The sequence below is a fragment of the Callospermophilus lateralis genome, chromosome 2 (genome assembly GCF_048772815.1).
Source record: "Callospermophilus lateralis isolate mCalLat2 chromosome 2, mCalLat2.hap1, whole genome shotgun sequence".
NCBI lineage: Eukaryota > Metazoa > Chordata > Mammalia > Rodentia > Sciuridae > Callospermophilus > Callospermophilus lateralis.
Genome location: NC_135306.1, coordinates 189,076,860 through 189,090,535, shown reverse-complemented (window position 1 = coordinate 189,090,535; position 13,676 = coordinate 189,076,860). Strand labels below are relative to the sequence as shown.

At 34.2% G+C, this 13,676-nt stretch overlaps 1 protein-coding gene across 3 annotated transcripts in view; it reads right to left on the bottom strand.

Annotated features, from left to right (window-relative positions):
* Ttc17 (tetratricopeptide repeat domain 17) overlaps window positions 1-13,676 on the bottom strand; it is a 115,307-nt gene that overhangs the window by 92,808 nt on the left and 8,823 nt on the right. For 2 of the 3 annotated variants that reach the window (XM_076847068.2, XM_076847070.2), the window contains exons 2-5: window positions 6,536-6,625; window positions 1,769-1,938; window positions 1,028-1,139; window positions 654-785 (exon numbers count right to left, since the gene is read on the bottom strand). In XM_076847068.2, coding sequence (XP_076703183.1) covers window positions 654-785; window positions 1,028-1,139; window positions 1,769-1,938; window positions 6,536-6,625 — 504 coding nt within the window. Of the gene's footprint in view, window positions 1-653; window positions 786-1,027; window positions 1,140-1,768; window positions 1,939-6,535; window positions 6,626-11,384; window positions 11,464-13,676 lie in introns of those variants that run through there. The other variant, XM_076847069.2, reaches the window with a different exon arrangement.

Genomic DNA, 13,676 nt, shown 5'->3' with positions numbered 1-13,676 from the left:
CAGTGCTGTGTATTTAAATAAGCTGTATATAAATGTTACAATTATATATTTTATTTAATATCATTATAATTAATACTGCTTAGAAACTAACCGGCATTTTATGATATTCCTTTGGCATAGAGAAGAGCAAAAACTGCTATCTAAATTCCCACATGTTATCCTGAATGGTACATTTAAATTCCTGGGTCCTGTTACATAATTCCCTATTTCATTTTTTTTAAAGTAGATTTTCCCTTAAAAGAAAATTACAGAAAATTTTATTGCTGGTCATGATTCATTTTCTGTGTCAGAGAACAGTAATAAACTATATACTGTGTGTAGATATAACAATGCTATTTTTTTTCTACACTCAATATAAATAATCTAGTCTATAAACCCTATTAATTATATTAGATTAAAATTTGCTTTTTCATGAATTAAATAAATAAGACTTTTTTAAAAATAAAAGTCTTTTTTTAAATAAAACTTTTTAGTATCTCTTTCTGGTAAGGAAAACTAATCAATCTACCCTATTGTTGAAATATATGGTTTATAGCAATATAATCATAATTTAAAATCGTCCTCTAGACAATCCAAGAAGACAGCTATTTTCTGAGAGAAAAATTTCTTCTATTGTCACAGAGTCTCCTGACTCTTGAGTCACTATTACTTACCTTCTGTAAGCCTTCATGTATGAGGTGGCCAATGTCATCTATACTCCGTCCTAATCGTTTAGATAGATATGTAAAGACCGGATCTTCTTTAGGTAACAGAGGTGCGGAAAGATTAATTCTCTCTTGTACACCCTACAGAAAAGAAAAACAAATCGGGGAGAGGGGGGAAACACAGTGAAAGAGTGTATGACATAAAAGTTCACAAGTAATTCAATATCTTGTAGCATTTATTTTGAAGAAATTTTAAGAAACGAGAGATATTTGCAAAATTATAAAGCTTTTTGGGAGGAGAAAAATAAGTCTTTATAAGCAAGAGGCCAAAAGAAAGGAAAAAATGCAAAAAAAAAATAATAATCCAAAAGTTGTTTACTTACTCGCAAGTGCTGAAAAGCATGTATACTATATGGAAGTTCTAGAATTTTAGTGCAATCAGGTTGCTCAGGGTCTGGAGGGACAGGAGATTCTGTATCTATATAATCTTCAGGGCTAAAGCAAGAAGCAATAAGTGAATGGAAGCTGTAATAAACAATACTTTTAAGAAATGTCAAATTTCCCCCAAGTTCTTATGGCATCTCAACCTTAAAACCAATGTTGATCAATACTCGTACTTTTTCACATAGCAGAATGAGGAGCTGAATATTTTGGTAGTTCAAATTAAAGGGTCACGAATTAGAAAAAACTATGTAGGTTACAGAAATGTTAAGATCCTGACATTTAAAAAAATAATAGGGCTAAACACTTTCTAGAGGTGTTAAATTAATTTATAATTTCATTGACAGTTTTTCTACATTTTTACCATTTAATAATTTTTAATGTGGTATGAAATCTATCTAAATGTTTTAATTTGTATCGTTTGATCTTTTCTAAGAAACATTTTCTCCCAAATGTATTGACCATTTGCTTCTTTAAACTATATTCAATTTTCTACTTTAGTATTAAATATTTTTTAATTGATTTATAAGAATTGTACACATAGTATGTATTTTTAATTTTTTAATTTTAATAAAGTCATCTGTTATTGAAACTGAATCTCATTACAAAAACAATTTCTTACTGATTCGAGAAAAGTCTCTTAGGAATAAACAATTTTATTTTTGGAAAGAAAATCTCTTTACCTGATGTCTTTGCTCTCCAGAGTTATGTATGTGCCATCATACAGATCCAGGTCCCCTAAGGGCACCTTGGCTTTGATGCAGTCTGGATCTTCTTTATTATGCCTCTGTTCTAGTCCTGTGTCTCTGTCCTCATTCTCTTCTATGTGAATTTTTTGAGCAACTAATTGTTTCTGTTGGGAAGGAAGTAAAACAGAATAGATTTTTTTTCTGATATTCCAGTCTAAACACCATTGAAAAGAAAGGAGAATTTCATGAGTTTGAAGTTAGAGAATCCTCTAAGAAGGAAGAGGATTTGAAAACTGCCTGAGTTAACTTAGTTCACAAAAGCATCTCTAAAAAAGTGTCCTCATTCAGAAAGTAACAGAACATGACATTTATAATACTGAGACACAAGTGCCTTTATAATATGATTTCTGACTACCTATAAAGAAAAAAGTCTACCTATATCTGCTGAGCTTCCCTGGTATAGAGTAGCTCCAAAATTAAAACCTTTTTTTTTAAAAAATTAAAACCATATTATTCAACCTAAATACTCAGCTAAAACTTCTTTGAATTGTCTAAACCCATCATGATGTTAAAGTCCTTCAAGATATAGAGCAGGTTGCTGCTGCTACCTGGGTGCTCCAGGTGAATCCCTGACACATATAACTTATATTTTTTTCCAAACATAGAGAGCAGAATAAACATGTACGTTTTTACCACCCATATCTAGCATACATTAACATTTTACTTTACTTGCTTCAGATTGTTTTTAAATGGAAAAAAAATAGAATTAAAAATCCTCTTTTAAATCCCTCTCTCCCTTCCCAAGGTTAGCACTAGCCTGAATTTATTTTACGTGTCATTTCTATATTTATTTTATAAAAGATAACCATTTTACACTTACTCCCTTAAAACATTATTTTCATTACATACATATGTAAAACCAAGAATTTTAAAATTTTTATATAAATGGTATCATACTGTATGTACTACTCTACAACCTTTTAAAAGGTTGTAGATTTATCTACATCAGTGATTATAGCTCTAAATTTTTCATTTTAATAGATGTATTAAAATGTATTTACCCATTTCCTGAAAACATTTTGGTTGCTTCTTTAAAAAAATTTTTTTTTTAAAGAGACAGAGAGAGAGAAGAGAATTTTTTAATATTTATTTGTCATTTTTTGGTGAACACAACACCTTTTTTATGTGGAGCTGAGGATTGAACCCAGCGCCCCACGCATGCTAGGTGAGCACGTTACCGTTTGAGCCACATCACCAGCCCTACTTCTTTAAAATTTTTAAAAACTGCTATTAAAAATGTTCCAATATTCTTATAAACATTTCCTTGTACACATGTGTAAGTTTTAGCAGGGGTAGAAATACGTGTTTATATGGGATATGTGTTTTCTGCTTTATTTAGTCAAACATTCTTTTCAGAATGGTTATAATAATTAGAATTCTACCAGCAGATAGAATGATAATGCCCATATCCCTACAATCTTAACAAGATCTGTTTTTTCATACTTTAAAATTTATGCTATTCTGTCATGAAATATTATCTTGTTATAATTATTGTGGGAGAATGTATTGTGATAGACTGTATATATACACTAATATAGTATATATATACACTAATATCCTGCCCCTATCTTTTTGCAGTACTAAGGATTAAACCTAGGGCATTGCACATGCTAGGCAAGCATTCTTCCACTGAGTCAAATCCCCAGCCTATCATGCCTCTCCATATGTATCACTGTTCTGCTGGACAGAGGATTGGCTCTACGACTTGCTTTGGCCAATGTAACGTAAGAAATTCCATGTGGCCTTTTCATGGAGGAACTTTTTAAGTCAATGTATGTTTCTTTATGTTTTCACACCACCTACTAAGAATGGAAAAAACAGACAGGCGCTGCAATGTCAGCATGGGGCCTGGCTTATGGATCAGAGCCACATGGTACAGGGCCCTGATAGGCCTCTGAATGACCATTTAGCATGACCTTATTTTTTGGACTGTTAATTAATATTTTTTTGTCATTAATTTTTTGGGCTGTTACTAAAAAGAACAGAACCTATGGTCTGTTTCCAATTATTCCTCCCACCCTACCCTTTTCCTAGAGGTGTGACACCCTACCTCACAGACTTTAGGCTTGGCCATCTGATTTGCTTTGGTCAATGGAATTTGAGTAGAGAAGTTGTATGTGACATTTCAGGAGGAACATCATCAAGGCTTACACTGTTTGGTTGTTCTTCCCTGAGAATCCACTTTCCTTCATGAGAACAGCTGTGACATTTTTGAGGCTGGATTTGTGTTAAGTATATCTATTATGTATACCACATAGCTGGACAGAATAAGAAATCCAATCAGACAATCTGAGTTTTAATTAGTGGGTTTAATCTGTTTACATATATTGTAATTGCTGGTCTCTTTGAATTTATCTTGACCATATTATTTCTGCTTATCATTCTTTTTCTCTAGTGTGACTGACTTTTTTAGAACTTGGAGGTTATTCTTCCACTGTCTTTTGGTATCCAAGAAGTCCACATAGTCAGCATTACTTTGTGGATGATCTGTTTTATGTAGTCTCCTGGTTTATCTGTCAGTGAGTAACAGATTTATATCTTTAGCTCAGTCCTTTCCCCTTGAGCCCACAATTGAAGAACCAACTCCCAGCAGTATCTATACTTAGATACTAACAGATCTCTCGAACTTAACATATCAAAGCCAAACTCCTCCCCAATCCTGTACTTCCCTCAACATCTCTATCTCAGTTAAGGTCAACTTCATTCTTGCAATCACTCAGGTCAAAAACGCTTGAGTATTCTTTCATCCCTTCCATCTGTCTCATCTTTCCAATTACTCCATGACTACCCTCAGTGTCTAGAAGTTTTGTAACTGTTTCCAGGTTCCATCCAGTTCCAAAATCTAGGATCAGATCTCACAGTTGTGAATGATTTTTCAGCCATCAGAGTCTGCTTTTGTCTTTCTGTGACTTCTTCCAGACTATTTCTATAAGCAGAATGGCTCTACTCATCTCCAAGCAGTGAACATAGTTTTTCCTTCATCTTACATCAATATGGCCTCTTCAACTTCACAGAGCTCAGGTACCTGACACCATAGCCTACTCCCCAGCCTTGGAGTCCAGCAGGCTTGTCTGTACTGTTAGCCAAATTTCCAATTTAGTGTTTTTATTCATTTTTGCTTCATGGAGATTGCTTATATTGATTTTAAAGCCCAGCTATATTTTAAGCATTTTTCCTGTGCATTTTTACTAACTTAGTGAATGGTATCCCTTCCACCAAATATCCTAATTAAAAATTTCTATTTCTAATGTATCATAATGCCTACCATAAGAGAGCAATGAACATATATAGGGTGTTTATGTATTTCAAAATAAAAACTACTTTTTGAACCATCACATCTTTCTGGACATTATGTTTAAATAAAAATAAGATTAGGCATCCAAGCATGAAGCCCTAGAAATATACTCAGAATTAAAAAAAAAAATCAACTTATTCATATTTATACGTTATAAATCTACTAGGTCAAGATGAAAGACTATTTTAAGAATTTTGAAGTGTGTTGAAGTGTTCTAATTCTATAAATATATATATTTTGGTGGTGCTGGGCATAAAACCCAAGGCCTCATGCACACCAGGCAAGTGCTCTACCAGTGAGCTATATCCCTAGTCCCTAATTCTACAAATGTTCTTAAAATACTACTATCTACATAGAGCTGGTTAATAAGAGCCAGAAGTTCTTCCTTCTTCATTCACAGAAATTTAAAAAAATATATTTCTAACTAGTCGTAGTAATACAAACGTTGATAGATAAACCAGTCCAAATTCATGTAAGTGAAACTCAGGACACTTCTATAACTAGAACGAATATATTGACCTCGTTTAACAGATAAGCCAGCATCTGTCAAGAGATACAGCTTTGCCTCTGGTTCTGTCATATCTTGCTTTGTGAACCCATGCAGTTCACTGCCTTTAGGACTAACAGTTTCCTTCCTTCTAAAATCATGATGATCCTGTATAAAGAATACAGGTGCAAGCTCTCTCTCTTTCAAACGGACCCTTAAGGTCGAGAACCATTCCTGATTCCTGCAAGCAGAACGTATTTCTGTGTTACATGCTTATTTCTCTATTTTTTAAAAATATTGGTGCAGCCAGCTCTTGTGAACCCAGCTCAGGCCACCAGCCCAGCTAGCTGGCAAAAATCCCTGGTACCAAAAAAAAAAAAAAAAAAAAAGGATATCATTAGTATATATCCTCTTCATATCTGATGGAAAAACTTCATCATAAAAATTATGTTCAAGGATAAATGAGTTAGCTGAGCACAGTGGCTGGCATATGCCTATAATCTCAGTGATTCAGGAGACTAAGGCAGGAGAATCACAAGTTCAAGGACGGTCACGGCAACTTAGAGAGACCCTGTCTCAAACTTATTTAAAAAAAAAAAAAAAATTGAACCCAGGGGGACTGAACTATATCCCCTACATCTGGGTCAAGTCCCTCTGGGTTCAATCCCCAATACTGGAAGGAACAAAAGGGATAAAAGAATCAGGCACATATCCACACTATTGTTCTTACTATTGCTCAAATGCCACTTATACAAGATGATCAATAAATGAATGTGATATAAAAGTGGTATATTCTGCAAAAGTCAGAAGGAAAATCAGGCTTAAAAAACAATATCCTTTAGCTTTTCTTTGAATACAGTAATAGCTCCTGTGAGATGCAACAAGTCTCAGCTGCTTATCACATGTGCAATTGCCTCACCTCCAATTCTTTGAGGTAGTTAACTGTTGTTTCTTGTCTCATTAATATGACTAAGTCATGGGGATGCTTCAAGTTCATCGGTGAATCCACCTGTAAATAAGCAATAAATAAGTAAATAAAATTCACATTTTGCTAATGACTAGATTAATAGTTGCCTTTAATACGATCTAAATCATTATTCAATCATCACTACAATTAAAGTTAGTTGCTCAGTATTTTGAAAGTGATCATTTGTAGGGCTGGGGGATATAGCTTAGCGATAGAACACATGTTTAGCATGAACGAATCCCTGAGTTCAATTATCAGCACTCCCCCACAAAAAGGGATCACATGCAAATTTTAGCAAAGGGAATAAGATGTGCAAAGGTTGTCCCTTGAACTTGAACTTGAAATAGTATGAATCAGAGGTAAATATTCTAGCTTGACAGGTCATGTAAGGATTATTCAAGAAAAGAAATATTTGGCAACGAATGATAAAGTAATTTCCTTAAAAGATGTTTATTCCTGTAATAACAAAAAAGAGACTATCTCGTTTTGATAGTACATTCCATAACTGAATCAGTTTGGAAGCAATAAAATGAAAATATTAAAAGCACCTATTTTTGAAGGCTATTTGTAGAATTCATAAATCAAAGAAAATTTAAGATAACCTTCAGATTTATTACTTACAAATCATGTTTCCTGGATCAACAGATCAAGAGACTATGTTGTTGAAGATGTAGAAAAAGTGATTTCTCATATACTGATAGAAGGCTTATAAATTTATTCTTGATTGGAGGATTATTTCACAACATATATCAAAATGATAAAAATGTAGTCTTTAATTTAGCAAAACAAACTCTTAAGAAACTACCCTAATACGTTCTTAAACAAAGATATATTAATGCTCATATCTTTATTATTAATTGATATACCCATTAATATACCACAACAACATATTTAGCTGCCAAAACAACACACAAAAAAACCTAATTCCAACACCAAAGGAATAAAGAGACCCATGGTCCAATGGAATGCAATACAGGAGAAAATGTAAACATTATATAGCCCATAGCCAGAATATAAAAGAGCTTTATATAAGGAAGTCAAAGAAAGTCTACTCACTTTGCAACATTGCCCAGACCTCAAGAGACAGCTATTTACTACATAATTCCATAGGTACTGCATGTATGTGTGTACGCACACATGCTTGTGTATTCATTCCCTTCCACTTCCACCACAGTGCCCTGGGCCTCACGTATACCAGGTAAACACTCTACCATAGAGCTACTTCTCCAGTTCTTTTAGGTATTTGAAAACAAGGTTTTGGGGTGTGGGTGGGTGGATGCGGGGAGTAAGTAGGGGAGAAGAAAGCAATATGGAAGTATGTCATTTCCATTTCAAAATTCCTAACCATTCTGTTTACCTGATGTTTGAAGAATGACAAAAAGAATGAAAGAATAATACAAATGAAGATTTAGAGAAATATTTAAAGAATAATTCCAGTTTTAGGTTAAAAAATTACTAGGCTACCAGATGTGGTGGCACATGCCTGTAATCCCAGAGACTTTGGGGCCTGAGGCAGGAAGATAGCAAGTTTGAGGCCAGCCTCAGCAAATTAGCAAGGCCCTAAGCAATTTAGCCAGACTCTGTCTCAAGATAAAATAAAAGGGCTGGGGATGTGGCTCAGCCTGGGTTCAATCCCTAATACAAAAAAAAAAAAAGTTACTATGTAATCAGCATTTTATCATGTTCATACATCATGGGTCTAGCCAATTTTCATTCTTTTTTTTGGGGGGGGGTACAGGGATTGAACCCAGGGCACTCAAATACTGAGCCACATCCCCAGATCTTTCTTTACATTTTATTTAGAGACAGAGTCTCACTAAGTTGCTTAGGGCCTCACTAAATTGCTGAGGCTGGCTTTGAACTTTGATTCTCCTGCCTCAACCTCCTGGGCTGCTGAGAATTCAGGTGTGCACCACAGTGCTAGGCAAGGGTCTAGCTAACTTTCAATTGTGAGGAAGTACTTTTCATTCCCTTAAAGTTTTTAGTTCATCATGCTATAGTGTTTATAGCAGCTAAAGGAGATATAAAGATAAAATTATTAGAAGGGAAGGGACAGCTGTGTTTCTCTTTTTGAAGTGACAACAAATGGTATGGACCTTTGCCAGATAAAGGCTTAGCAAAGGAAGATTTATAATCTGACATATATTTTTATTGGGGTAACTTCAAGTTCTTAAATTTTAAGATATTATGATAATTATCTTTGGCAAATGTCAACTTGAATTCCTCTCCTTTTGAACCTCTCTTCTCTGAAGATTATAAAAAAGGGCATGTTTGACAGTTTTGTAAATAACATCTATTTACAATAAATGTTTATTAAATCTCTATACGCAAGGTCCACAGGGAGTCAATATTTGGAGTCTGTGTATTCCTATTACATACAATGTGTAAAGGAATGGCAATGCCTTTAAAATTTTTTTTTTGTTTTAGTAGTGGCTATTGTAAGCCCAGGATCAAAATGTGACAGGCACAAGAAAAAGGCAAATTACAAAGGGTCTTAAGGCTAACACAAAATCTCAAAGCACTTTATGGCTTGTTCATAAAGGACAAACAACCTTACAAATTTCCTATTACTGCACAGCACAATAAATGTTGCTTATAATGACCTGGATCATAAAAAAAGTAGAATTATTTTCATCTTCTCTACTTAAGAAAGTAATAAATAAGATTCATTCTCTAAGACTTAAAGGTAAACAAAATTTCACTGTAACTATAGAAGTACTTTAGTAAGGAAAATGACAAAGTATACATGGCAATTCAATTTTCTTTTCCTTTGAATACAATATATAAATATATGCATTCAATTATTAACAAAGGTACTGATAAAAGAACACTTCCAATCTGGAGCCTTATCTTGGTGTTCAGTAAATTCATGTAAGAGATGGAAATATCACTACATAAAGGTGATTATTTCATTGCCTACCTAGTAAGATAAATGGTGAATGTTTTAAACTTAAAATAAACCAATCTAAGGTTATAAATATTTTTGATATTCTATTAAAGCAAATTTGAGTCAATCACTTTTCAATGATCCTTTGTGAAAGGAAATTGAACATTTCTACTGTAACTTTAATTCAAGCCCTCTTACACAACTTGTTCTTCATATACACTGAACATTCTTATGTTATTTTTTAAAAAATTCATCTGAGGATATGAAAGCAACATGGGAAACTCTTCTCCCAATAGCAGTTTGAAACTGACAAATGAAATATGTCTTACTCATTTAAAAATTCTTCCCATTGAGTTATAAACTAGGAACAGAATATTTTAAATCAAATGTTCGGATTTTTAGATTATTTAAATATAAAACAGTATTATGGCCAACAAATTAAAATCTTCAAAGTCACCAAGATTTTAGCTCTATATAAAATCTGAAATGATCCTGCTTATTGGATAGCTGCAGCTTCTGTCAACCAGTATACGTAACCCCCTGCAAAAGCACCTGTCTTGCTTCCTTCCTCACACAGGATGCCCTGCTCAGTGGATTTCTTTCCCTTGGTCAGGGATGCTAAAGCAAGGTCAAAGTTCTAAAGAGACTCTGAACTCAAAGAGGTTTTTTTTTTTTTTTTTTTTTTTTTTTTTTTTTAGATGCTGGAGACAGCCATCTTGAATTCACAGGGGCCTAAGAAAGAAGTAGAGACTGAAAAACATCCTTGTTATATGGTTAATGCCCTGGTTCAAACTGTTATCTGTAGTACTTAGTCTGTCCAAACACTTCAATGAAAACTTTACCATTAAAAAGCACTGATGCTGGGCTGGAGGTGTAGCTCAGTGGGAGAAGCATGCAGAAGGCACTGGGTTCATTCCTAGTATGTGTGCACAAACACACAGGGTTGATGCTGTTTCTAAATCTCTGCTTAATTTTTTTAAGGCCTAGGGCCTGTGGTGGCTTTTCAAGAATCTCTGTTTTTTTGCACCTGCTGCTTCCTTTACCTGGAACACACTTCTATTCTTAGGCTTCTGCAAAAGGCCAAACGACTTGGCTCAAATGACATTTCTTTGTGAAGCCACCCTTCTCTTTGAGTTCCCACAGTACTTTATATATACTTGTGTAACAGCATGTATTATACTGTTTAATTACTATGTCTATCTCTAAAAAAAAAAAAAAGTTTACCTAGTCCTCTTCCTTCTCTCAATATATAAAGTGCTTTGGGTAAATGTCAGGCACTTAGTACATTATGGACTGATGACGGTGTCTGATGCCACATTTGTTTGATATTCCATTCCTAAGGCATGCATTATCATTCACTGATGACTACTTGGAAAGGAAGTGAAGTGGCTAAACCATCAGGGGTCAGAAACAAAATATGTCATTGACTGTATGGCCTATGACTAGTCGAATCAAATCACCTTTCTTGCCTGGATTTCTGTTTCCTGATTTATAAGCTGAGGAGACCCAATCAAATGACTCCTAAAGTTCCCTTAATTTTCAAGTCTTACATCTTATAAAAGATTTAACATTCTCATTAAAGTATCAAATCTTTACTAGCCTGACCTATACCCCTGAAGTAATTCAAATAATAAATTCTTCCTTGCTCTGGGCAGGGACGATTTCCAAAGCAGCAGTTAAAAGCCTCTTTTAAAATGTCAATTTGTCAAATTAAGCCAAGGCTCCAATTAGTAGTGGCTATTTCTGAGCAGTTGTTCATTGTATCACAGGCAAAGTTAGCTCTATCCTGTGGCACTCAATTCTAACAACATTCAACTTAAAAAGTATTTTTTTCTGAACATAAGCTTTATATCACTATGAAGACAAACAATATAGATGCTATCAAGAAAAAATAAAAATTAATTGAAATCTTACCTTCAAATATATCTGCTATCAGATAAATATCATGTCAGGATAACTTCTACACAGACATATACATAGAGCTATGTAGCTATTTTTACAAAAATGGGAACGTATTATATTATATTGTATCCTCTCCCGCACCCCTCTCCATACTTTGTATCATACTTCTCTCCCCAAAAATGATGTGATCATTTTTAGTGTTAATATTAAAGTTTTTGCCAGGTTCCTACTAGCAAAAATTATAGTGTTTCGGTTATTCTCTTTTTAAAAACAATACTATGATAAATATTCTTTCATATAAATTACTTGGATATCTGTCTGATTACTTCATTCTTTGAAAGAGAACTGCTGGTAAAAGGAACTGCACTTTAAATTTATATATTTTTCTCCAGGCTGTCTGAATCAACTTAAATTCCCATTGATAGTCACCGTGTTTTTTGCATCTTTAGGAACCCAGGAATAAGGGGGAATATATTTCCATCTATTTGTTGGTCTCATGTGCTGTTCTTTGTGAGAACAACCTTTCTCACTGCCTCTTTTGAACTCCATATGAGGGTTTATACACTGTATTTTAGAAATGTGGTTTCCAGTTGAGGAACTCTAGGTGATTACTCTTCTTGTTTGTGTTCTCTGGCTTTTCTTTTCTTTTTTTTAAAGAGAGAGAGAGAGAGAGAGAGAGAGAGAGAGAGAATTTAAAAAAAATTTTTTTTAATTAGTTTTCAGTGGACATAACATCTTTGTTTGTATGTGGTGCTGAGGATCCAACCAGGGCCACACGCATGCCAGGCGAGCGCGCTACCGCTTGAGCCACATCCCCAGCCCATTCTCTGACTTTTCAATAGTGAACATGTATTACTTAAAAAAATTATATATCATTTATAATTTCTTTTTTTTAAAAGTGCCATCTACATGTCATATTGTTCACATGAAACTTTTTTAAGTTTTTAATTTTATCTTATGTTAAAAGAACTGTAATGACAAGTATAAGTTGAAGTCAAGGGACAAGACTATGCGTGTACTACAAGAGTTATATATTCTGTATTCATACAGAAAAAGTGTATTCTATCATGTATTCATAAAGAAAAGGTGCCTCTCACAAGCCTGGGCCCAGGAAGAATACCCCCCAAATGCAAAATTAGAGCCAAGGGCCAAGGAACATGGGCAGCCTCTAGCCACTAGAAAAGGCAAGGGAATGGACTCTCCTGGAGCCTCCAGGGGGTGTGCAGCAAGGCTGTTCTCTTGACTGGAGCCAGTGAGACATGAGTTGGACTTCAAACCTACATAGCTGTAAGATAATAAATTTGGGTTGTTTTAAGCCATTAAGTTTGTGGTAATTTCTTATAGCAGCAATACACTAATACAAGCACCCATAAGTACTAGACACAATGAGAGACATCATGGTGATAAAAAAAAAAAAATTCTCAAGGTGTGGGCTTGAGAATTCTTAGTCAGATGGGTTAGTCAAATATTTGAAAAGGAGTACTAAAACCAGTGCCAGAAGTTGGACCTATTACTCAGGTGGTGGCATACTCAGTGGCCTGGGAATTACTCTGCTCTTTCATGCTGGAAATTACTACTGTAAAAAAACAGACAACTGAATACAGCTCAACTTGATTACTCATCAAAACATTCATAGTAACAACTATCGGAGGAAAAGACTAATATCTTTTACTGCAATCCCAAGAAGTGTAAAGTCAACGTTAACGATTAAGGTTTAATTTTTCTATGAAGTCAAGAAAACCAAATGAAGGTCCTTTTGTTCATACTGCTACTGACGGCCACAGCACTGTCTAGCTAAGGACACAGAGGGAATAATTGGCTTTTAACTAAATTCAGATTATGAACAAAGGTCTTACATATCCCAAATACTACTGATACAGTCCTTTAGGAGGACAATTTTGAAATATCTAAGAAAATTTAACATAATGCATTCTTTGAGTAATGGAATTCCATTTCTAAGAATTCATCTCACTTACATATTCATAGATGCATACAAAGTACATACATGAACATGTTCACTTACTGCATCATTGTTTATAACATTCAAAATCTGGAATGTAATAGTCCAAATGTCTGTCACTATGAGGGTTGTCAAAAACATTACAGAATCTCCATATGACAACCTACAACCAGACCTAAAGAGGCAAATTTTTATTTCTATTAAGGACAGATGTATAGAGTTATTATGAAGCAACTAAAGGCTATTTGTCAAACTATTCCCAGTTCCCAATGTGTGTTTAAAAAAGGGAGTTTATAAAAGTGTTTACAAATATATAGAGATTTTTAGGAAAAAACAAAAAAGAA